The sequence below is a fragment of the Ranitomeya variabilis genome, chromosome 1, assembly GCF_051348905.1.
Source record: "Ranitomeya variabilis isolate aRanVar5 chromosome 1, aRanVar5.hap1, whole genome shotgun sequence".
In the NCBI taxonomy this organism is placed as follows: Eukaryota; Metazoa; Chordata; class Amphibia; order Anura; family Dendrobatidae; genus Ranitomeya; species Ranitomeya variabilis.
In genome coordinates, this window is record NC_135232.1 from 51,301,756 (window position 1) to 51,325,361 (window position 23,606).

The 23,606-nt window shown below is 41.5% G+C and overlaps 1 protein-coding gene across 3 annotated transcripts in view; it reads left to right on the forward strand.

Moving 5' to 3' along the window:
• Nucleotides 1-11,982: 11,982 nt before the first annotated feature.
• The window catches only part of ARK2C (arkadia (RNF111) C-terminal like ring finger ubiquitin ligase 2C), a 174,146-nt gene continuing 162,522 nt past the window's right edge, over nucleotides 11,983-23,606 (forward strand). For 2 of the 3 annotated variants that reach the window (XM_077283572.1, XM_077283582.1), the window contains exon 1: nucleotides 11,983-12,489. In XM_077283572.1, the coding sequence (XP_077139687.1) occupies nucleotides 12,429-12,489 (61 nt within the window). In that variant the 5' untranslated portion in view covers nucleotides 11,983-12,428. Of the gene's footprint in view, nucleotides 12,490-14,328; nucleotides 14,602-23,606 lie in introns of those variants that run through there. The other variant, XR_013221133.1, reaches the window with a different exon arrangement.

The window sequence follows — 23,606 nt, forward strand, 5'->3', positions numbered from 1 at the left end:
AATATCTGCACCCACAGAGAATCCAACAAGACTGAGAAAATACTGACACAATCTAAGCTGGACAAGAAAACAAAAGAATAGCATTGAATTATGAAGCACACAGCATGTGTGCCACAGAAAAAAAAAACAGACACTTATCTTTGCTGATTTGGCAGAAAGGCAGGAGGAACAAGGCAGAGGTCAGATACCTCCAAACAACAATTGGCAACTGGCAAGGACAAATGAATCCTACACACCTAAATACCCCAGTCAGAACTGCAATCAGCAGACACACCTGACCAGGACTGCAACCCAGGGACAACTGCATTACCACCTACTACCACCGGAGGGAACCCAAAAGCAGAATTCACAACAAGTAACTGCTCTACACCATGGCTAAGATATGAGGACCCCCTCCATTAAAGGGGAGATTTGCAAGATATTGCCTGAGAGAGCTGACAACTAACTGCTGGGACCCATAGTGATCCAGACACTGGGGGAGAACTAGAAAGGAGCAACGGGACTGTTGTTACTATCCGATTGCTGTACTCAGCTTTGTCTTTCCCCACAGATGTGAACAGAGCCTTCTATATTCATGTGTATATACAAACCATAAACTCGTGTCCATTTCTTTTGTGTTTAATGACACTTTTGTGGCATAAATTATTAGGAGTTTTTTTGAGTGCGCTTGATCCTAGCTCTGCCCGATGCCAAAAATGGCAATATTTTTTACAACTTTCGAATTGCCCAAAAATTTAGCATCATTTCAACCAACGTTCTTAGAAAAAGTTTTTTGGTTTTTTTTATAACTGATCATCATATAGAGCATTCATAGATGCTGCCAGTAGGGGGCGCACAAGGAGTTGTAATGTAGCATCTGTATTACTTTTCTTGCACCTCAGTGCCGCCTTCCTTGGGACATGATGACATCATCACAGCAATCACTACTGTTGGAGCCAAGGGCAAAGTTTTCCAGCTCAGCAGCCCAGAGGCCGGTATTATATTACAGAAGCCGGGCAGCTGTACATGTGGTTGTAAAGAATATAAATAAGTGTTGTAACACTGATACCAGCATCTCTCCAGCCTCCGCCATGATTGAATTATTCAGACTCTAAGAGGAGATGACAAGCTGAGGCAGGTGGGACCTTCAGGTAGACCCTCACCTCCAGTAATGTGTAGCTCTTCCTAGTCTTCTCTGGACATACTCTTCTCGTAAGGCCTGATCGCTTCTGCTTGAAACCGTCATCCTCCTACCACACCGAGCGCCGATGGATGTGGAGCTTCAGACCTCCACTGAAAGTGAAAAAAAATCTATAATGCCAGTAGGTCGGCTGTAAAGCTTTTAAATTGCAGGTTTCATCCCAGTAATTCTGTTATCCTAGAATCTGAACTCTTATTTCAGGTGGTCCAGTGCCGGTAAGGATCTGTTCTTAGGGTCCTTTCTGATTCTATTGCTTGTTCAAGGATTGACATGATCACTTTCTTTCTTCCATTCACTGTAAAATAAGAACATGTTTTCCTGGGGTCCTTCATGAGGGTTTTCCAGGACTTGTTGATGACTTACCCTAGGGACTCATTCAGACATCAGTGATTTCCTCGTACATGAAAATTGGTCCACATTTGATCTTTTTTTTTTTTATCAGCGTTTGGGCAGTGTCAATTTTTACCACCAGAGTTTGGTCTGGGTTTCATCAGTTATTCTCGGGCGAGATACAAATGAATGGAGATTTAGCAATTAGCCGTTTAGGGTGGCTAATTTTGAACAATCTACCATCACCTATCTTCCATAGGTTTCTTCTCCAAAGCTTTTCATATTCAGCCTTTGCGAAGTTGTGAGATGACCTACTTAAGGTAAAAAAGTGGAGACAGTACCTGCTTCAGAGGAAAAAAAAGGGCTGAGAATAAAACTGATGCAACAATTAAACAACAAGGAAGCAACTAATGGAATCTAGTCCAGCAGAGAGACCGTGTATTGGTCCGAATAATGAACTAGGGGAGCTTCGGCAGACGGCGAGCTATGTGCTCCTGAAATAATAAACAGACAACATCTATAACTAAATATGGTCTGGATCTTCCAAGATTGGGACTGTTGGTGACTATGAATTTTGCAGCTTCGCTCTCATTCGTAAGAGCTTGCAATCCATTAAACGTCACAGTGTCTTCTGTGTGGTCGATTTAAGAGTAAAACAATATTTCTGAGAGCCTCCTCCAGGGAAGACCATCTGTTATTGCAGCAGCACATCCTTGTCAACATTTTAAGGCAAAATCATGACTGACATGGGTAATTGTGGGGGGTAATGTGTCTGCGGCAATCACTGCCATAATGTCATTACTTGTATGATTGCATTGATCCATTTTCAGGATTGTTTCATTTTCTGGTGTTCTATTGTTTCAGCGATATCAGAACTCTAATCCAAAAAATTGCATAAAAAAGTTAACATTATCTCATAAATTTTAGATAATTTCTTTGTCTTATTTTTTTACCACAATTTAACAAAGATTTCAATTCGATCTTTGGTTATCTCTAATTCTAATTAAGTGGGTATCATAAATTCCAAAATCCTATAATTCAGAATTATCCCCCACCACCAGATCATGCGGGATAGGTCACTCCTGGAAAGGCAAAATCTATGGAGCCCTCTCCTTGCCCCAGTGAGCTCCTCTGCTTCCACGCCTGGTATTGTGAGAAGGAAAGCCCCAATGAAGCTCATGGAGTAAACAGTATTTCATTTTGTCTTTTCGGGGTGATGTTGTAAGGTGGCCAGGATGATAGTCGTGGCAACAAACTGTAGCGTTCCCACACCCTGGCACCCCACAAATGAAGTAAAATGCCCCTTCTGTTGTATGTGCAACGTGCGCAGCAGAACACTCACATTAGTTGCCGGACTCCCATCTGCTTCTATCGTTCCAACTCCAGATCCACGGGTCTCACAAACAACTCCAGATTCAATGTCTATTCTTAACAGTTCACCTTTACTCATTAACATGGTTTGCATTACAGATACAGCACAGTGTGTACATAGTGACATTTCTATGGGCTCTCCCTGCCCTCCCTGCAATCACTGCTCTTCCTGGACAATCCATGTTGTCCTGTCCTGGCAATCACTGCTCTTCCTGGACAATCCCTGTCCCGTCCAGGCAATCACTGCTCTTCCTGGACAATCCCTGTCCCGTCCTGGCAATCACTATTTTTCCTGGACAATCCCTGTCCCGTCAATCACTGCTCTTCCTGGACAATCCTTGTCCCGTCCTGGCAATCACTATTTTTCCTGGACAATTCCTGTCCAGTCCTGGCAATCACTGCTCTTCCTGGACAATCCAATCCCTGTCCCGTCCAGGCAATCACTGCTCTTCCTGGACACTCCCTGTCCCGTCCAGGCAATCACTGCTCTTCCTGGACACTCCCTGTCCCGTCCTGGCAATCACTGCTCTTCCTGTACAATCCCTGTCCCGTCCTGGCAATCACTGCTCTTCCTGTACAATCCCTGTCCCGTCCTGGCAATCACTGCTCTTCCTGGACAATCCCTGTCCCGTCCTGGCAATCACTGCTCTTCTTGGACAATCTCTGTCCCGTGACATCCATGCCTTTAAGCCCACCAGATTCCTCTCATTCGCCTTGTCTGGTTTCAAAAGGAAAAGGTAAAAGGCTCACCATGTCAGCTTTGCCTAGTCCCGGCTGTAGGTCCCAGATCCTTCTTGGGAATGGTTAACGTCTAAGTTGGTGACCGCCTGCACGCCACTCAGTCTGGAGTCCATTCTTGCCTTAGCAACTTCACCCCCACGGCTATCAGACTGTCCAATTTTACTTCACCTTGCCCGGGGCATGGCTGCCCGAGCTCTTCTCACTAACCAGGAAGTCCCTTGACTATATCCTACTGCTCTACACTACACCCATCTGTGACTCCTCCCAACCCAGAAAACCCCTGATTCTAACTATACTTGGCACTCTCATTTCCTATCTCTATTGTACCCCACTGATATATTTCCAGCACTGTCCTATCCTATCGCTACCCTTCTATATCTTTCCCTAGCCCTATGCATAATACAATACATGTAAACATAAACAGTCATGAACGCTATGGAACCGCACACATTCAATGTGAATACTGTTCAGAGAGGGGGAGGTACATGACGGCCTCTGTCACCCCCTTACAATGGGATACATAAGAGACTGTGGATATAATGTTGGGGGGCCCACATTCTGCACAGGGACAATTGAAGCTTTCCTGTTACACAAGGCGACAATTGAAATGGCGCCAGTCACTGCCGTGCAATATATGAACCTGCAATATATATGCAATTCTATCATTGGTTTTGGTTTTATAGTATTTTTTGTATTGTAAAAAATTACTTGAAAACCTGATTCTCCAAGTCAGTACGATAATGGTGATTCCAACCTGGCACGGAGTTTGTTGTTTTTGTTATTTAAGTGTAAAAAAAAAAAAAAGAGTCCAGAAGTTTGTAAAATAAAATTCAGGTTTGTGTCGCTATTTTCCAATAATTGTAATGTTTTTATTTTGCCATTAATGGAGCCGCGTGAGGGCTTGCTTTCTGCAAGGGACAGCTGACATTTTTATTGATACCAATAAATTGGGGGTATATACAAAGTTTTGTTTGCTTTTATTGCATTTTTTAGGGAGTTAACAAAAAAAATGCAATTCTGATGTTTAGATTTTGATTTCCTATTTAAAGCATTTTCTGTACAAGTTAATTAATTTTGATAGACCAGACTTTTACAGATGTTGCGATACTAAATACGTTAGTTTTTCCTATATTTTTTTCTTTTCATGTAGGAAGGGAAGAGGGAAGTGATTTCAATTCCCCTTTTTTCATATTTTTATATATATATAATATATATTTTTCCATTTTTTTATATTTTATATATTTTTTATATCCTTAATAAAACTTTTTTTTTTAGGTTTGTATTGGTGTTCTGGTCCCTGTGGGAGACTCGCGTGAACCCTCCCAAGGTAAATGTTGTTCCGGGCGAAGAACCCAAAGACCCCAAGTCAGGGATACCTGCCATAGGGGTCACCAACCTGGGGCCAGAGTGTAACCCTGATAGGTTCCCCCTAGAGGTATTGGCAGGAGAGGCTGAGGTTGCTATTCCGGGCGCAGAACCCGAAGATCCCTAGTCAGGGATACCTGCCATAGGGGTCGCCAACCTAGGGACAGAGTGTAACCCGGATAGGTTCCCCCTAGAGGTTGTGGCAGGAGAAGTCGTGGGGACCCCACTGAACCTCAAGCTGGAAATGTCCCCTGGTAAGTTCGGGACAGTTCCAGGGTAGGGTCCCACGCAGAGACGCAGATATAAAAAATGCACACATAAAAAGAAAGCCCGGAGGAACAGGGATGGTGTGATCGCGGAGGCAACTAGGGACGTGCGCATGAGAAACCTTCTGGCACCGGATGTGGATGTGGCCGGGGGTCAGGGTAAAATGGATAGAGCTCTCGCTAGACAGCAGCGTCGGTAGGCTTAGGTTAGGGTGTGACGTGATACGGATGTATGCCCGGAGTTGCTGGGGTACACCACGGCGTTTCAACTTAACATAGTCACGAGGCACAGGTAAGAGTACCAAGGAAACAGTACCAAGTGCCTGAAGGCAGGTACTTAGGTCACGGGATGAGCAGCGAGGTTAGTGAAACCCAAATAAACAAGGTCGAGGCCACCCAAAACTGGCCCAAATCTAGTGCTAGTCAGGAAAGTGGGCGTGTCTTCTGCAATGGAGAACAGGAGGGTGGGTGGTCACGTAACAGTATGGAGAAGAAATGCAAATGGGAGGGATGCTTGCGTCAACCGATGGTTCCGGTCCCCACTTTAGTTTCTCAGTACAATGTCAGGCAAGGGTGTCACAGGGTCATGTGGATGCCCTGTCATGTGCCCATATGGAGTGACAAGTGTTCAACCGCACAGGTTTGAACAGAGGGAGGGGGCATGTAAGGCAGTGACTGGTGTTACATGTGAGGGTCACTGTATGTTCCCCCCAGGATGTGCAGGGAGGCATATTGAGGCCATGAGAGTGCATTGCAGTCATAGGCGTAGCTGTGGTTGCAATGCAGACTAAAGTGAGTATAGGTCTTGGACATGCTGGTTGTTCAAGGCAGATTTAGGGAAAACCTGCTCTGGGATTTTGTGTTGAAACAGACTACAGGACGGTAGTGGTGGAGTCTGTTTCATTCCTGGCTGGGTTTTCCATGTGGCTGAAGGCCACAGATTCAAGTTAAAAACCCTGCAGTATAGGGTTTGGATGTGTCAGGTTCAGAGTCTGTGTCAATCTGGTGTTGGCAGGATTACAGAGCAGGAGGGTGTGCAGAGTTCCATGCTGTTTGAGGCAACATAAGCCAGTGGAGCCAAACGGCCAAGGCAGCTGAAAAGCCTGGCACCCACAGCATACACAGCGGTGCAGGTGCCCACAGCAAATGGTCTTAGGAGGTGGACTGGAGTGTTTAGTGACTGTAATCCAGAAGATATGGATGCGACCTGGAGGTGGACTGTCCTGTTTCCCGGCTGCAATCTGGAGGATATCGTGTGCTGTGTTTTTTTAGTTGAAAATTAACCCCTTAACCCCCAAGGGTGGTTTGCATGTTAATGACCAAGCCAATTTTTATAATTCTGACCACTGTCGCTTTATGAGGTTATAACTCTGGAACTCTTGCATGGATCCTGGTGATTCTAACACTGTTTTTTTCTCATGGCATATGGTACTTCATGTTAGTGGTAAAATTTCCTCGATATTAGTTGCGTTTATTTGTGAAAAAAATAGAAATTTGGTGAAAATTTTGAAAATGTCGCAATTTTCCATCTTTGAATTTTCATGCCCTTAAATCACAGAGATATGTGTAGCGCCCCCACCGCCGCAGGGCCGAGGGGTACCCGGTACCGGGCCTCTGAGTCTCTGCTCCGGGGTTGTCACGGTGGCTAGGCCCGGTCCGTGACCCCGCTGGTGGGGAGGCGACGTACAGTGAATGATAGATGTGGATAGTGTGGTGCAGTAAATAACGAGGACACCAGGTTGCAGTCTCTTTACCTCTTTACTGAAGATCTCTGGGTCCTCAGTCGGATCCCGGATAACCAGGCTGCGCAAGTCCGGCCGGTCCAATGGCACCTCCAGAGTTCTCTTTGCAGGTGGAAATCTGTGCCTTCCTTCTAGCGCTATGTGTTGCGGTCCTTCCCTGCTGTGCTTACGGAAAGTCCCCACAACTGTTGTGTCTGTTTCTTAAGTTCCCTCACAACACGATTAGATGATGTTCTGCTAATCCTCCGTCCCTCCCTGATGTTACGGTTAGGACGGCACCCGTTTGACGGGTAGGCTCGGAGCTCTTCCGGGACCCTAGAGTCGCCCCTCTCCACAAGTTGCCCCCCAAGACTGCATAGGTGATTTAGGTGAGACAGCCCGCCTGAGACTGACTGTCCTGCCATAGGTTCGAAGTATTGCCTGAAGCTGTATATAGAAATACTTCCTTCGGCGTTCCGGCCACCGGTTGTTTGCACCTCAGTAGGATGTTGCCTCGATCTTACAGCACGACTCCTACTGGTATTCTCCTTCTTGCTTTGATCTCGTTTCTCACTCAGCACAATCTATCTCGCTTCTAATCCTTCCTTGGGCACCGCCGCCATGCTGAGCAGGCACGGTCCCGTTACGTTCTTTCCTGTAGCCAGGCCTCTGTCAGGATCCCACCCCTGACAGGGACCCTACCGAATCTTCCTCCACAACACCCTCTGCCACAAGGTGTTGCCTGGTTCCAACCCAGTCAGCTTTCTGCCTAACTTGCTGCCTGACCCCCAGTTTTACCAGTATGTGAGGAGTGGCCTAATGAATAGAACCCTTAGCTCCCCCTGGAGGCCCGGCTGTGAAATGTATTGGTGTCTGTGATACCTGGTCAGATGAACTCCTTCAGTGCCATCAGACGTACCATAGCTCCCCATAGTGGCGGAGCCACAGTACTGCAACGACCAGGACTCTGGGGCGCTGCATATGTCACACAAAATACTTAATAAGTAACATTTCCCACATGTCTACTTTACATCAGCACAATTTTGGAACCAAAATTTTTTTGGGGTAGGAAGTTATAAAGGTTAAAAGTTGACCAGCGATTTCTCATTTTTACAACACCAGTTTTTTTTAGGGACCACATCACATTTAAAGTCACTTTGAGGAGTCTACATGATAGAAAATACCCAAAAGTGACACCATTTCAAAAACTGCACCCCTCAAAGTGCTCAAAACCACAATAAAGAAGTTTATTAACCCTTCAGGTGCTTCACAGGAATTTTTGGAATGTTTAAAAAAAATAACATTTAACTTTTTTTCACAAAAATGTATTTCAGATCCAATTTGTTTTATTTTCCCAAGGGTAATAGGAGATATTGGACCCTATGAGTTGTTGTGCAATTTGTCCTGAGTACGCTGATACCTTATATGTGGGGGTAAACCACTGTTTGGGCACATGGCAGAGTTCGGAAGGGAAGGGGCCCCGTTTGACTTTTCAATGCAAAATTGCCTGGAATTGAGATTGGACGCCAAGTCGCGTTTGGAGAGCCCCTGATGTGGCTAAACAGTGGAAACCCCCACATATGACATCATTTTGGAAAGTAGACTCCCTAAGGAACTTATCTAGATGTGTGGTGAGCACTTTGAACCCCCAAGTGCTTCACAGAAGTTTATAATGCAGAACCGAAAATAAATCATATTTTTTCACAAAAATGATCTTTTCGCCCACCAATCCCCAATTTTTTATTTTCCCAATGGTAACAGGAGAAATTGGACCCTAAAAGTTGTGGTGCAATTTGTCCTAAGTACGCTGATACCCAAAATGTGGAGGTAAACCACTGTTTGGGCGCATGGCAGAGCTCGAAAGGGAAGGAGCGCCGTTTGATTTTTCAAGGCAAAATTGACTGGAATTGAGATTGAACGCCATGTCGAGTTTGGAAAGCCCTTGATGTGCCTAAACAGTGGAAACCCCCCATAAGTGACCCCATATTGGAAAGTAGACTTCCTAAGTAACTTATCTAGATGTATTGTGAGAACTTTGAACCCCCAAGTGTTTCACTACAGTTTATAACGCAGAATCATGAAAATAAAAAATCTTTTTTTTCCCACAAAAATGATTTTTTAGCCCCCAAATTTTTATTTTCCCAAGGGTAACAGGAGAAATTGGACCACAAAAGTTGTTGTCTAATTTGTCCTGAGTACGCTGATACCCCATATGTGGGGGTAAACCACTGTTTGGGCGCATGGCAGAGCTCGGAAGGGAAGGAGCACTGTTTTACTTTTTCAAAGCAGAATTGGCTGGAATTGAGATCGGACGCCATGTCACGTTTGGAGAGCCCCTGATGTGCCTAAACAGTGGAAACCCCTCAATTCTAACTCCAACCCTAACCCAAACACACCCCTAACCCTAATCCCAACCCTAACTACACCCCTAACCCCAACACACCACTAACCCCAACACACTCCTAACCCTAATCCCAACACTAACCATAACCCTAACCACACCCCTAACCCTGACACACCCCTAAACCTAATCCCAACCCTAATCCCTACCGTAATCCTAATCCAAACCCTAACCCAATCTCTAGCCCCAACCCTAACCCTAACTTTAGCCCTGACTCTAACTTTCGCCCTAACCCTAACCCTAACGGGAAAATTTGACCGCTCCTGGCACAGAAAGGGGTTAAAGAGAAGTTTTGTTTTTGAACTTTTCTGGGTCACTGCCTCATCACTGCACAGGGTGTTACTGCAGCACTACAATAAGAGCAGTATTATAGAAGTTATATTCTTGTACATAGGAGCAGTATTATAGTAGTTATATTCTTGTACATAGGGGCAGTATTATAGTAGTTATATTCTTGTACATAGGAGCAGCATTATAGTAGTTATATTCTTGTACATATGGGCAGCATTATAGCAGTTATATTCTTATACATATCGGCAGTATTATAATAGTTATATTCTTGTATATAAGGGCAGTATTATAATAGTTATATTCTTTTACATAGGGGCAGTATTATAGTAGTTATACTTTTGAACATGGGAGCAGTATTATTGTAGTTATATTCTTGTATATAGGAGCAGTATTATAGTAGTTATATTCTTGTACATAGACGCAGTATTATAGCAGTTATATTCTTGTACATAGGAGGCAGTATTATAGTAGTTATAGTCTTGTACATAGGGGCAGTATTATAGTAGTTATATTCTTGTACATAGGGAGCAGTATTATAGTAGGTATATTCTTGTACATAGGAGCAGTATTATAGTAGTTATATTCTTGTACATAGGAGCAGTATTATAGTAGTTATATTCTTGTACATAGGGGGCAGTATTATAGGGCAGTATTATAGTAGTTATATTCTTGTACATAGGGGGCAGTATTATAGTAGTTATATTTTTGTACATAGGGGCAGTATTATAGTAGGTATATTCTTGTACATAGGGGGCAGTATTATAGTAGTTATATTCTTGTACATTGATGCAGTATTATAGTAGTTATTTTCTTGTACATTGGGGGCAGTATTATAGTAGTTATATTCTTGTACATAGGGGGCAGTATTATAGTAGTTATATTCTTGTACATTGGGGGCAGTATTATTGTAGTTATATTCTTGTACATAGGGGTAGTATTATAGTAGTTATATTCTTGTACATAGGAGCAGTATTATAGTAGTTATATTCTTGTACATAGGAGGCAGTATTATAGTAGTTATACTCTTGTAGATATCGGCAGTATTATAATAGTTATATTCTTGTATATAGGGGCAGTAGTATTGTAGTTAAATTGTTATACACATGGTAGTTTTTATTTTTTAAATCTTGTCTACAGGACACAATATTGGATGTTGTATTTTAGTCTATAAGGTGCAAAACTCAATGGCACACCAAGAAGGCTATTTTTGTAAGACACAAGTATTCACACAACAGTTATCGTTCCCTTCCACCGCTCATCTTGGCAGCTTATAAGAATGTTATAACTGGGGATGACATAATATATTTTATAGTTATAATTAGTGCCCAAGGTCATTGTTAATAATGGGGAATGAGAAAACTTGTTAAGTTTGTGTTATTTTTTACATTGTGTTTCCATGTCATTTTTATATTCTAATATGCTTTCTGCCTGGCGTGACACAGCTTTTATATTCTTATATTTTATTGTCCAAATAACTGTCCAAAACCCCATGCCTATCTTAAGTGTATGTAATAGTAAGTGTGGGTCATCTGTGCTGCTGGCATTATTCACAGTATTGTATTGGTGCGGTAGAGGATAACTATGGGGTTTTATTCTTGACGCATTTCGAAGTTGACGCACTGACGCAGAGTACCAACTCTCTGAACTGTAGTCATAATCTTGGCCATAAATTCTGACCAAGATTTATTATGGATAGTGCACCTTAAATGTAAGTGGAGAACCCTTTTAACTGGCCCATGGTGTCAGAGGAAGACAATCCTTCGGTAAAAGTAGCATATATTACCAGGGGAAGATTTTGCCCTTAATATTACATGCTGCCATGTCACAGGTGTCCGATGTGAGTTCAGTGGAATCGGGTGGAAGTCCATGTGGGGCGCATGTACTAGTGGTACTGTTTCGCCTGATCGTGGGGATCTGACAACCCCTCTGAGAGAGGCGAGGTTGTCAGAGGTAAAATCATAACGGCACACCTAAATATTATTAAAGTGTCCATCAATATCTGCTTTATCGATCCTCCATTAGAGTCCTCTCGCCATTGATTTTTCTTTATTTCAGGAAATATTTGGTACTGAATGTTCCACCAGTTGTTGTCACCAATGACACTTTTTGTAATAAATAAATGTGCACCCTATTATTTGTCATCTGGGTGTGTCAGACCCAATCATATCTACAGGGAACTAATCCATAGGAGTGAAAAGCAGCCAACACGGGTAGAAATATTGTATTGATTGACAGTTACTCCCAAGAGGTTCTGCAGCGGCCGGTCCTCCTTATATGGCCTATTATACACTTCCTATAATAACAGAAGAAGTGGGTCAGACTCATAAACCCATCAATGGGTCGCCAGGTTGGGCGCATCGGGGGATGGGATGGTACCGAACTGAGTGACCCTCGAGTCAGGTCATTGTTTCATTGATTAACAAATCTGAAAAAAAAGAAAAAAAAAAGATAATAAATCGAATGCAATGAAACAAGCTGGCCCAGACAGACTGCAGGGAGCTGGCGTGCCCTCCCCCCAGCTCGGAGCCCATTGGCTGGGCTGCTTTGTCTTAGGGGAGCTGGAGATGGCAGCTTCATGCCCCCTCCCTTTTGTGTTGAGGCAGCTGCAGCACATTTGAATGTATATAGGGGGGATTTGAAAGGACCATTACCAATGGGCCATCTGTCTCCCAGCCAGCAGTAGGAGCACACAGGCTAGGATCAGCCTGACCAGATAGGCACAGTCATCAGCACCAGGGGTTCCGAGCGCCGTCTCCGCCAGCATGGTGTTAGTCCACGTAGGATATCTTGTTCTTCCAGTCTTTGGCTCTGTACGGAACCGAGGTACGGTGGTGGTCATGGTGGTGGTGGTGGTGGTGGTGGTGGTGGGCTTCTGGTGGTGGTGGGGGGGACGGCCCTAAATGCAATGATGTGCCTGACACAGGCAGGAGGGAGAGGGCAGATATGTTCTTCAGTCAGAGCCTTGAGGTCTGCAATCTTCTGCCCTGGATCTATTTATAGTGACACCCAGCAGATCTGCTCGGTGGATACATTGTATCTATTTCTAACATTCTGCATGGATACAATGTAGCATTATTGAAATGCCATGGAGTCAACGCTAGTAAATAATGTTGTGTTGTATTCCTTTCTATTTACAAATAGATGCATGGATACATCCAGATGTTATATTGGACGGATACTGTGTGTTATTAAGTCACATTTATTCCATAGGAATAGTGCAATAGATACATTAGATATCATTCCAGTATTCTGCTGTATGGGTAGGTTGCAATTTGGAATCCTGCTGACCACAGTCATAGCGTTATGGATACATTGTATCTATTTCTTATAAGCTCATATGGATCCATTGTATCTGTATATTGTATGCATGCGATGTATGGATCCATTGCATCTCTATATTATAAGCACATGATATATGGATCCATTGTATCTATATATTATAAGCACACAATATATGGATCCATTGTATCTATACATTATAAGTACATGATATATGGATGCCTTGTACCTATATATTATAAGCACATGATATATGGATGCATTGTATCTATACATTATAAGTACATGATATATGGATGCATTGTATCTATATATTATAAGCACACAATATATGGATCCATTGTATCTATACATTATAAGTACATGATATATGGATGCATTGTACCTATATATTATAAGCACATGATATATGGATGTACTGAACTTATACAAGGATACATTATATCTATATATTATACATGGATGCCATGTAGATACAAAGTACCTATTGTGTCGTATGGATACATTGTATCTATTTCTTATGGATACATTGCATTGTTTTATCTTATTGAGCGTCCTTCAGCTTCTGATTCTATATCTCGGCCCTCATCTTATTTAGACCTTTGCTGTATACCGTTTTTATTTCAGGAAGATCAGATCCAATTACTCTTTGTGAGCCACCCCCTCCTCCTCATTGCTTCATTTCATCCTCACATCAGCTGCTTTTCCTACTGTCACCAAATTCTCTTGCAAAAAAAAAAAAAAGGTGGCTGCAGCTTGGTGGTTAGAGGAGGGGGGAGGCTGGGATTCATTTAAAGAAAAGGGAGGGGGCTGGTTTTACCGGTATGTAGCATTGTTGTTATGATCTAGCAGATGCTTACATATTCTAAGCTATCAAAATATGCAAAGGCCATCACCCCCCCCCCCCCATCTTCTACATGCAAATTGCTGATGACCCGACATTTTTAATCATGGCACAATTCATTTATTTTTAACCGGCTCAATGATATCTGGCTCCTCCATCTTTTGTTAGGGGTTAGGTTGCAACATGAATAGATCGCATTAGTAGGATATTTGGGATCATATATGTATAAATGGTGTGTTCGGACTGGCCACTGCATTTTTAACACAGACCCGTCCTTCATCCACTGGTGAGGTCAGTAGATAGTTGCTCTTCAATAATTTCCTGTCCTCTCCAGCCTGGGGAGTATTGGCCAGTGATTGGGATGATGCCCCAGTAAAAAAAAATGTATTATTTTATTATTATTATTATTATTATTATTATGCATCTAAACTGTATGCATGCAAAAAAAACATCTACCCTTAAAAAAAAGCTTTATTGACTATGGGATATTACATTTGCATTTATCAATTCTTTTTTTTTTTTTTTTCTTCATTGTGTAGCACAGTGAATGACCCAACATGCTGCTCTTGGTGTAGTCCTCTGCCTCTGCATATACCTGTATTGTGACACCCTCTTAACCATTTCCTGTTTCCATCTGAAGACAACATCGTTCTTTAATTAAGCTGCAGTATCCCCTTCTTTCATGGCTTTTTTTTTAATTTATGGAGAAGGATTTCTATCTGGGTAACCCTAGGTCTTGCATGCAAATGCAATTATTACTTACCCCACCTACCCCCACTCTTCTGCCACTACCACCTTCTCATTTAAAAAAAAAAAAATATATATATATATTTTAATAAAATTTTTGCAAATTTTTCAATCATTTTTTTTTTAATATATTAGCTCTCAAACCTTGGGTACCAAATCTATATGACGTAAGCCTATACAGCCATCTAGGGCCGCTATAGCCCTGCAACAAGAGGATACTGATGCTTTGTAATGAATTTCCTAAAATCATATTTTTCTTGTTGAAAACTGTAGAGAATGTAACCCTGGACCTGTTTATTCTTTATTTTCTCTATTCTTTGTAGTCTCATTGTAGTAACCTAGAAACCTTAGCCATTCCGTAGAGCTGTAGAGAATAACAGCCATTTTTATTTGTATCTTCATCTTGTTTAGCTAAGTACATTACACTGTAAATTTCTGTTAAGTGGATTCATTTTGCTCTCGGGAAGCCCAGGCCTTGGTCTCACCTAATATTATTATTATTATTTTTTATCAGCACTAAAAAATGTTAAAGGACCAATAGAGAGGGGAGGATGTGGGTGGTCATTGATTTTTCCAATTGTATTTTTCAACCATCAGAATCTATTGTTTGCAGTCTACCGACCGGGGTCACTTATTTATTACGGATGGCGGTGTGTTAGTGCGTAAGAAGCCCCCTTCCCGCACCGCAGCTCAATCAATTGTCATTTATGAAGTGCTGATATTTTTTTAGAAAATAAAAAGAAAAAAAAATATAGGAAAAAATATTATTAATAAATAATAAAAAAAAAAATTGCAATGGCAAATATATCAAATAAAAAAATAAAAAAAATGTATTAAAGCTTGTGGGCAAAATGGATGATCCATTTAACAGGAGTATCCTTTTTTTCTGCTGTGCTATGAAAACTACTTCCTGTTCTTATTTTGTGGGTAATGTTCTGTATCTGAAAGCCTTTAGTTGTGGACCTTTTTTTATTTTATTTTTCACCTTTTATTTCATGTACTAAGACTAAAGCATGTTCTGTATTATTTTACATTACCTAGTTTTTCTGATGTAAATCTCTCTGTAGAGACGTACCCTTGCTGAAATGTACTGTGCTGTAGCCTACACATCTACTCATTGTATGCCGCTTTTGTTCTGTTGTGCCCCTCCAAAGCATGGTGGGCTTGCCTTTTGTATCGTGTGCATGACTCTTGTTACACTCAGTTTCACAAATACTAATACAACAATCTTTCAATAAAGAAACTAGTTTTCCTATATTAACCTAGTCTGCCTTTTCTATTGCTGTTTTCCCATTTATTGTCGTACTCCTTTTTTCTCTAGTAGCTCTATATATCCCTCATACCTTTATTACTGAATTTCCTTCCTGTGAATGAATGACTTTAGTCCCTTCGCTGTATGGGGCCCTTGTCAGAATTCTTTTTTTTTTTTTTTATTTCCCTTATTTTTATTATTATTTATACATAATAGATTAATAAAAAAAAATCCATTGGTTACCAATTTTTTCAATAAAATATGCAGTGGTAAAATCATTAGATTTGCACGTCATCCTTAGAATAGGTCAAGGCAGAAGGAATTATGGTTGACGAGTGCCATCACTTTACATTTTAGCGTTAAAAAGTTTGCAAATGGTGCACTCCGCTAAGGAAAAAAAAAAGGGTAAGAGGTTTAGACGATTTAAAATAAATTCCCAATCTTCTTTTCCTTTCTGATAATCACACTTTTTCGTGCTTCCCTTACCTCTCTTGATACTTAAAGGGATATTCTGGAACGTCATTATTGACTGTAGAACTCCCAGCACCATATTGAGTGTAGAACTCCCAGCACAAATAAATGGCACAGCTTGCAGTACCTTTCTTGGCCACTACACAAGGTATGGCGCTGTGCCACTTCCGGGTCTCTGTGGCAGCTTCGATCATCTGATCAATGGTAGTATCTAAGTCGGACCCGCGGCAGTTTGATATGGATGATTTGTCCTAAGGATAAGTCATCAATATTAAACCCTCTAATCAGGAACTTTCATGTAAGCAACTACTTCCCACCATACTTGAATGATTACTTCTCTCGATTAATTATAGATAATCATTACACATGGTCTAATCCTACAAGGGACTTCTCCACCATGTTGGATACTTTCCTTATATTGAGCATGATCCACAACATCTCAGGAAGGTCCAATGACTCATAAGACATCTCACCAGCCCTCTATATTAATGGGATGTCTCACTGTCGTATTACCAACCAAAGTGGTGTCTCCTCTACCGGAGAGAGGTTGTATTGTTAAAAATCCTTGTCTAACAATAATAAAGGTAGGATCAGAAAAAAGAGGACATTTAAAAAGGCCATGTCACTTCTCCGTAAAAGTCTGATTTAGGGAATAGTACTGGAACTTATTTTCTTAATATTCTTCATTGAGCTGCATCTCTGTAAATTTATGAATACATTGACCACTGAGTGTTACCAGTTAGGGGTGTGTCTTTTGACAGTCTGACACTGTCCAATCAGTGCTCACTTGCATAAGGATACGCCCATTTGACACAGAGTTGTCAATTTATTCTTGAAGAAATAACAGAGGGACTGCATAGAATAAAGATCTAAGAAAAGGTGATACAAGTATTATTAATAAAACAGATGTATCAGCAGAGCAGGCAAGTCCTTTCTAAAGAGGATGTGTCACTTGCCATTATATATTATTTATTTTTCTTTACTTGGTGTAAATGCTGCTGTTTTTCTGAATCCGGCAATGTTTTTCTTTTGTTCCTGCGCCTTTCCGTTCCTGAGATATGGCCCTTTCTTCGCTGTATGTAAACCTAGTCTTGTTAGCCAATTGGCATTGGGCTTTAAGAAGACGCCCACTGAAAGGCACTGATGACCACGCCCACTTGATTGACAGGACTATATTTTTACACAAGGAACAGAAGGTCATATCTCAGGAAGGGAGAGGAGCAGGAACAAAAGAAAAACATTTCCGGATTCAGCAGAACAGCAGCATTTACACCAGGTAAAAAAAAATGCATATCTATGGCAAGTGAAAGATCCCTTTAAAAGCTCTTGTTAAGTCTGATGTTAAGCTTTACTACAAATTTGCGGAAGTCAATTGTGATGGGAAATCTTTTGCACTACTAAAGGTCTAGAGAAGTCTAAAAAAGTCTAAATGATCATTTACAGAATAAGTTTTCACAGAGATGTAACCCAAAAAACATTGCACATGCATGGAGACTGAACACGAAGTCCTACAATACCGGGTTATGCCAGGCCTCTATGTTGGTTCCTTTGCTACCTTTGTAAACAATATACAGAGTCCCCCTCCCTTACTCTGCTCTTTTATTTCTAATCTGGATTTGTAGGCTAAGCTCTCGGCAGAGACATATGCACACACATACACACGTGTCAGTAAGGGAGGTTGTGCTTCGCCTTGCATGAATGAAAACATGCATGTGTTTTGAGGCTGCTCATTTCAAATGTGATTTTTTATTTTATATTTTTAATTTTGATTCTTTTCACTTCCATGAAATTACAAATACGGTAATTTTGAAAACGGGGGCCTGGATATCTTATGACGATGCTGTCCATGGGTTGTTACATGGAGAAACTTGCTTCTTCAGCTACTTGTGAGGTTTGTGGTCCTCATCCATAGAATTCTTACTCTCGAGAATAAGTTCTACAGAAACTTTGGGGGTCACCAACATTTTTAGGGAGAGGACAATAGTTGGACAGCCTGGTCATGTGACATCCAAAACAATGGTGCCAATAAATCTCAGACTGTGTGGACTTGAAGGTATCTAGATATTTTTAGTTCCATAAATTTACTTCTCAAGGTTAGTGGAAGGTCACACAATTTAACTCTGTGCTATGGTTGACATGATATTTTATGTTGGACACTCTAGGTTAAACAGATGAAAAAAAGGCCCTAAACATAGATTTTACTCATAATTGCCCTTATACTGGAAATCTTGGTATATTCCAAATTTAATTGTCCAACAGACACTGCCTGAGGTCCCTCTGACTCATAATGGGGTCCGTCATGAATTATTTAATTCCCAGTGCTTACTGCAGTACTATTCTTCCCACCACCTCCACCAGGACATCCGACAAAAGCTCTGATCACCTCTGTCAGCAGTGTAAACCGAGCCTTACAAGACAAATATGGTGCCTTACAACCATGAAGAGTCTTGGTTGAAGTCCCATCAAGTCTCGTTGCCTCTTCTGTGCCTTCTGTTTAGCGACAATTCCACTTTGAGCTAAAGATTAACTATATTGAGACAAGTTGATTGATAAGATATTAGAAGCAAAGATGCCAATACAGCTTAGGCTAGGAACCCTCTGTGCCTGTGCACGTAGCCTATGGTATCCTCCAGGAGCTTTTTCCTACATATATTGTACCATTCCCATTGCCCTTATTCACAAGATGGAAGTCGCATCTGCACACCATTTTTCTTGCTATTAAGGAAAGCGCAACAGATTATGCTTTCTTATATAGAGGTACATGGAAAAGAAATGTATATGTTCTTCTACAATGGGTCCCCATGATGGTTAAATTCCAGACATGCATCCTGTCTGTGACCACTGTTGGGCACCTACACTCAGAAGGTAAGCGCCCAAAGTTAGGCACAGAGGCAGTGAGTAACTAGCCTAAGATAGTGGCCATATACTCAATTGGCCTCAATCAAAGCCTTAGTTGGAATGGAAAAAAAGCCCCTTTACACGTTAGATGGCTGTCAGTCAAACAATGCTTCGGCCAATCGTATGGTCAACAGCCATCTTGGCCATACACATGAGAAACCCAATGACAGACATCTCTGCTGGCAGCTTATCTTTGGGAAACACAAAGCAATCAATAATCCAAAATTGGACATCAACATCTCTCCAGACAATCCGTTGGCTGGTATCCCCATACATATAGAGTGTTGACCGAACATTAGTCTAATATGTATGAGGACATTAAACCATTAACAGACAATTCTGGAATATAAAAGGATCGAACATTTGAATTCAACATTCCCCATCCATCCCTCTTCTGATATAATCTGTAAGAGGACAGGCCACATAATTTTAATATGGTCGGCCGGTATCAACAAGATGGGTCCTTTAGCTGTCAGACAGTGGTCCATTATATCAGGCAGAGCTTAGCCTAACGTTACATTGGACCAATGGTGCCATCAGACATGGGTAAAGTATATTGGCAGCATTCAGTCCATGCCATTCCCCAGCTCGGGTTCCGTTAGGAGGAATTATATTTTTTGCAAAACTACATTTGGGGTGGAAACTTGATGAATTCTGAGTTCACAGTGGCTTATCCTAAAACTTAAAGCTTGGTTTACAGCACCTTTAGATAACACGCTTGCTTTAGATGCAGTTGCTCTCTGTATATACATCTCACCGAAAAAACGCTTTTGAGCGCTTGGTTATTTTCCGAATTGTATTCATTCAGAGTGGCAACGCATTGGCTATCCTCAGATGCCCCCCTGCCATACTGGCCATTGTACCGGTAATCTATATATACACAGCAGTTGGAAAGTCAAGGGTCATCCACTTTTTATCTACATGTCCTGCATAATTTATGGCACATTACCATGACTTATTAATGGCCTATGCCATCCTTAAAAGGGGTCGTGACCGGCCCTATAAAAATCTCAGATGATGACGAGCTCCACAAAGAACAGATTGAACCCGTTTCTTTAGTGTTTCATACTAGAAAACGTACATCTGTCCTACTTACTCCGGAGCTGCACTCAATACACCTCTTGAAGAGCGCTCATCGTTTTTAAAGAAGCCTTAGATCAATGACGTCTAAGGATAATGGACGAAGTTATCCAAGTGGCATTCAGCCACCGAAAACAGAAAAAACAGATTGCAAACAGCCCATAAATAATAGGTATTATCCTCTCATGATCCCCTATATAACGTACAGTACAAGTAACATAGCCTTGGACAATCTCATTGTACCAATCCAGAGCCAATGACTCAGCGCTCACCACCCAACCCTATAATTACTCCATATTGTATTATGACAGCCCTGCTGGGATTGTTCTATAGTGTTTCATGTAGGTTATAAACCCCCAATCTGATTCACAAAGGAACAGACGGCATCTGGAGGTCTAATAATGTCTTCTCCGGGAACGGCCTTCAGCTAATGTTCTCTTGCTCTCGGCAGCACCTGAGTGTTCCTTGTCAATAGCTTGTGTCTAAGAAGTCTTGAATGGCGAGAAATGCACCGAACTACAGCTTAGAGCAATGTATATCAATGCATCTGCGCAGACCATTGTCTTCCGGACCACCTGTCACTGGACCAAAGGAAAAAAAAGGATTTATTTTCTTTTATGTCTATCTTTGTAGAGGCACATTAAAAGTACGGTGGGAACTAACTCACTTTTACATTAAGTTACAGCCAAGACGTGTTCCCCAGGTAGCCATATTGTTCAGATCGTTACGTTGATACCTAATTTCGTAAATACGATCCTCAATATTAAAATTGCAACAGCCAGAATGAAAAGTTATAGATTTATGGAAATCACAGGATGGATAGACACGTTACTGATCTGCGAATGATGATAAAATGGAAACATTTTCAAAATATCTTGATTTATTCATTACGGATTACAAGCTATCCCCACCCTGACAGCCTCGGCTGCTATCAATGAGGCTATTAGTGGTCATCTGAGGAAGGTTCTGTACTTGGGCAGCAAATCATCAAGATCTGCAGCTGGCAGGTCCCTTTGCATTTGCCATCCAATATTGTCCCAGATGTGTTCGATAGGAGACAAGTCCGGAGATGCTGCAGCCAGGTACAGACTGGGGCAGAAATTCAGTCCTGGCATTTGAAATCACGCAGGCCCATGTTGTTCCCGTCCCCATGCACCAGATGGGATATATTACTAATATTACCCTGAATGGAGGAAAGGAAGATTTTCTACAAGACCAATATGTCTAATAATACCCGTGGTCTGCTGGGGTAAGTGACGGAGTCAGCAACTTTGTGCTCCATCACAACTCTTAACAGTATGGGTATCTTGAGAACACCGATTCTGTTAACAGTGTAGCAGACAAGGCAGCCCATGACCAGACAGGCCCTTCTGGCATTTGCCAGAATTGCCAGATAGCCAGTCCGGCCCTGACTGTAGCCCATGGTGGCACATTTATTCCATGCAGGCTGCTCACAATAACACTAGCAACATGCGGCCTAGTGTTGCCTTGCTGAAAAACGGCACTTGGGACACGTTGTAAAAATGGAAGTACCACTGGTTTCACCACTCAATCAATGTAACGTTGAGCTGTTAGTGTTCCTGGAATGAAGACTAGAGGGGTCCATACATTATGTCACTTCACACCATAATTCTAGGAGTAGGACCGGTGTGATGTTCCCTAGTGAAGGCAGCTGTATATTGTAGCCCTCATGGACTACGGAGCAATGTCCGGCCATCATTACATTTCCTTCTGATAGTTTGTGTAGATCACTGTCTGACACCTTAGACTTCGTGTGTGACGTCCAATTTTACTTACACTACACGATGGATCACTTACAGAAACATAATGAGTGAATACCCTGCAGTAAATACATAAACAGCAAAGTGCATGAAAATAATATACGGTACTTAGTTAACATGTTTTTTGATGAAAAAAAAATGTAAAAGTCATCCCACCTCGTCACTGTGACCGTAATTGGGACAGTCCTAACTCTAATATTAAAAACCTTACATTAGAGTTAGGACTGTCCTAATTAGGGTCACTGTGAAATGACTTTTGCATTTTTTTGATCAATTGTAGAGCCGGTGGTAAGACCACTTCTTTAAAGTGTCCCTGGAACCATTTTTAAACGTGACAATGCCAGGACACATGATGCTCGTGTTATTGTGAGCAGCCTGTGTGGCATAAACGAGCTACCATGGCCTGCAGCATGTCCCAACGAGGACATCTCGAATGTCATTGGTCGGCAGTTGCAAAAGGGAGCTGCCAGCAGAGGATCTGGATGATATGCATGGCAAAACATTCCTCAGACAACCATTAATAACGTCATTAATAGCAGCCCAAGCTGTAAGTTCAGGGATTTCTACCCATGGTGCTCATACCCTAAACTAAATAAATCGAGTTGTCTTATACGTTTTGTTTACATTTTTTCATCATTTGCATATAATTAACATCGCTCCTTTGATTTCTATAATTTCATGACTTTTTCTTCTTGCAATTTCACGGTTGAGGTGGGTATCAGGATTAGGTTCCTACAAGACATGAACAAAATTTTTAAACATTCAGTTTGGTCCTCTGCGCCAGTTGTATCAGGGCAGTGGTCACTTCTGAGGTGACAATCCTCTACCCAGTATCCAGGGCATCTCTGACTCTTACTTGGCCCATACAATGCCATGACATGCTGTGATGCCTACTAAGCAGCAGATTATTGCCAATACAGAAGTGAATTCAGCTGCCATAGTGGATCAAACTGGACACTGGAGGTTAGTTCAAATCAATTCTACATACCGTAATTTTTTTGTAAACAGCATACTACCAAGCAATATGTTAAATGCTCAATTTCTATATAAAAAAACTCTCACGTGTAATCAATGGGGCCCAAAAAAATCTGTTTATGATTGATTAATCCAATGATCTTGATGATCAGGTACAAAAAGAATACAAGTGGTTATTTCCTACACAGCACTCCAACAGGTGAAATGCGGTATTGCCTGGTGTCCATTAAGATCAATCATTTGTCCATAAAATCCACGGAAATGTTATGTTCTCCAGAGAGAGATGAGTTCTCTGGAGCTGCTGGTCAGTCTAATTAATAGATGGAGTACTCTCGTTTATCGACTTATTAAAAGCCCAAGCATGGTATATAAAAGTAGGCTTCTCCTTTAAAACTATGCTTGGTTGTTTATTTTCGTCAGTGTTCTAGAGCAGTAGAGGACAAGCACAAACATTACCATTCCTAGTCACGGTCCTTCATAAAGTAGTCAAAATTCTGCTTTTACATAATTCCTTTGTAGGCCATCAACCAGATTACTTCTCTTATATTGCTGAAACAATTCTAATCATAGAAGGATTTTTTTAATTGCTACATCTTCAGTTCCTTAAAGTGGA